This window comes from Grammomys surdaster, unplaced genomic scaffold (assembly GCF_004785775.1).
Source record: "Grammomys surdaster isolate TR1022 unplaced genomic scaffold, NIH_TR_1.0 126086, whole genome shotgun sequence".
NCBI lineage: Eukaryota > Metazoa > Chordata > Mammalia > Rodentia > Muridae > Grammomys > Grammomys surdaster.
Genome location: NW_021620894.1, coordinates 2,083,606 through 2,086,645, shown reverse-complemented (window position 1 = coordinate 2,086,645; position 3,040 = coordinate 2,083,606). Strand labels below are relative to the sequence as shown.

Genomic DNA, 3,040 nt, shown 5'->3' with positions numbered 1-3,040 from the left:
TATATGAGGGGATTTAGCATTGGGATCACTGTGGTGTAGAACACAGAGGATACTTTCTCCTGTTCCATATTATTACTAGAAGGTGGCTTGAAATACATGAAAGTTATAGACCCAAAGAAGATGCCCACAGCCATAATGTGGGAGCTACAGGTGCCAAATGCTTTGGAACGTCCTTCATTGGAGCGGATGCGAAGAATGCTTGTTAGAATGAAAGCATAAGAGATGATGACAGCCAGTGTAGGTGCTAAGGTATTAATTCCTCCAATAATAAACAGCAGTACCTCATTGACATGGGTGCTGGAGCAAGACAGAGTCAACAAAGGTAGAATATCACAAAAATAGTGGCTGACAATATGAGATCCACAGAAGGACAACATTGTCATACGGGTTGTATGGACAGTAGCCCCAAAGAAGCCCAGTGAGTATACTGCAGCCATCATTATGGAACAGACCCTGTGGGACATGACAATGTTATAAAGCAGTGGGCTACAGATGGCAACATAGCGGTCATAGGCCATGGCTGTCAGCAGGTAGCCTTCTGCAATGACAAAAATCAGGAAGAAGTAGAGCTGAGTCATGCACTCCCAAAAGGAGATCACGTTCTTCTCACATACGAAGTTCACCAACATCTTTGGGGTAATGACAGAGGAATAGCAGAGGTCAATGAAGGATAAATGACTGAGAAAATAATACATTGGAGAGTGAAGTTGAGAACTAACGGTGATTAAGAGGATCATGCCCAAGTTTCCCACTACTGTTATCACATATACTGCCAGAAACAAGAGGAACAGTGGGAGCTGAAGCTCTGGGCGTTTTGTTAGTCCTTCGAGGATGAAGTCAATCATCGAAGAATGGTTCATAGTAGTCATTTCTTATAAATTGTTAACTATAAGAAAAAGGGAGGGAAATGGTTGATTTTGACTATTATATTTGAATTCTCTTTTGACGGATTCCACATCTGAAAACCTGATTTCCCCCATTTAATTGTCTACTCCATAGACCTTTTCAAAAATTACTTCTGTTAGTTTTGAAACTATAATATAATGACATTGACCCCTTCAAATTTCCTTCCTCAAAGCTCTCCCATATTCTTACTTCTCTTTGCTCTGCTTTAAAATCATAAAATTTTTCATTAATCATTGTTACATGCATGTACGTGTATGTGTATATGTATATAGTCCTTATTGAACCCTCTCAGTCTGAATTACGTTACTTTTATGCAAGTTTTCAGAGATGACCTTTGTATTGGATAAGAAATCATTATGCTCTTCCCTATGTAGGACTATGTCTCTCACTTCAGCGTTCCTTAGCTGTCTGTAATACTTTGTACAGGGTTGATGCCTCATGGGCTTTCAAAGCTTATGGACAAAGTCTAAATTTAATAGTCTCCTTTGCACTCCACCTTATTGACTGCTTTTCTTTAAGATATGTCTTGTCGCACTGCATTTTCTGGAGTTGGCACCTCCTGAGCTGAATTGCCTGTCTCCAGACTACATGTGTTAAAGTCTGTGTGTCAAGTTTGCAGCATGATCAGGTGCCTATCATCCCATTGTAAAGCAACTTCAAAAAATGGGAACAGTCAGTTATTTTTACACAGTTCTTTATGTTTGTGTGCATGTGCTGGTACTTGTTGACAACAGCTTCCTGTTTTCCTCAATGAGGAGTGTTGCTCATTTGTGAGCCTTCATTAACTCAAAATGAAATGGTTAAAAATATTTATGCTGTTAGAATAAGCTGTATCTTTTTAACAACTCATTAAAAAAACAACAACAATGAAAACAAAACTCTGGCTTTTGTGATGACTTATACTAATTTACATTGTTTACCAAAGTGTAGTGCTTTGAGAACACTACTTAAAAGGCAAAATGAACTTGGTTTACATTAAAAAAAAAGACATGTCTTGTCATTTTTGTTCATGAAACTTAACTCTGTAAGTACTGTGTAATAAAAGTAAGCCCAAACTCAGGCTCAATTATTGTGGTTGTATAATTAGGATAAAACTACTTACCCTTTTTACCTGAGTACCCGCCAAAGGAACTGTCAGTTTTATGAAACTGTAGCTTGCAATATAGCTCAGTTAATCCAAAAATAATCCCTTTCAAATTCTCAATTCGTGATATGAATCAACATTAAAATCTCTAAATCTCAAAGTGTAGGCGTTTAAAGAAAATTCTCAGTATAAATGAAAGGATACAAGAATGGTTCTATTCACCATAGATTTGCAATTTTTTATACCTCTTCTTAGAATGGAAAGCTAGACTGGGTTAGGACATACTCCTGATATATAGGTATGGAAGTAGAAAGATAAATACAGTGCTACAGTCTGGCTATGAATTACAGCTGAGGGTAGCTATATCCATGAAAGAGCAAATTACAGCTGACTTCCAGGTGTTATATCAGAACACCATAAATCAATGTTTTCTTCAGGGACTTCCTTTTCTTATACCATTTGAAGTTGATATCATACTAAATTTTCTTTCAAAACCGCAAAATTATTTTTATGTGTACTGAGTGTTTCCTAAAATTCAAGCAGTCTTGAAATATATGCTTTGTAAAAAGTTAATGTTAATAATTTTTGGAGTAATTTTGTCTTCAAATGTTCCCTATAGGCTGCAGCGATGGGACAACATTTAATAGCAGCAACTACTCTTCCATCCAGAAATCCTGGGTTCATGTCCCAGTAACTCCCTCCAGCTGAAAACCATTTATTACTTCAGTTCCAGAGTTTCAGACACTGTTTTCTTGCTTCTGCATGCATGTGATACACTGACATACATGCAGGCAAAAGCCCCATGCAAAAAAATTTATTATAATAAGGTTAAGTTGTTCCTAATGTTATGACAGAAAGAACTATATAGAGTCTGGAAATCGATATGGCTTTAGATCATGCATTTTTTCCAAAAAATGAAAAAATAAATTGAGAAAACATTAATGCACACAGTGAAATAAACTAATTTTGTATGAAAATCATGGTTAAGATCAAAGCAAAGTGGAGTGTTTCCATATATTTTTGTGAAAGTCTTCTACAACTTTTTAAGAC

At 36.4% G+C, this 3,040-nt stretch overlaps 1 protein-coding gene across 1 annotated transcript in view; it reads right to left on the bottom strand.

Moving 5' to 3' along the window:
- The window catches only part of LOC114611107 (olfactory receptor 8D2-like), a 21,551-nt gene extending 20,682 nt beyond the window's left edge, over positions 1-869 (bottom strand). The window contains exon 1 of the mRNA XM_028755758.1: positions 1-869. Within this exon, the coding sequence (XP_028611591.1) occupies positions 1-869 (869 nt within the window).
- Between the last annotated feature and the right edge of the window lie 2,171 nt (positions 870-3,040).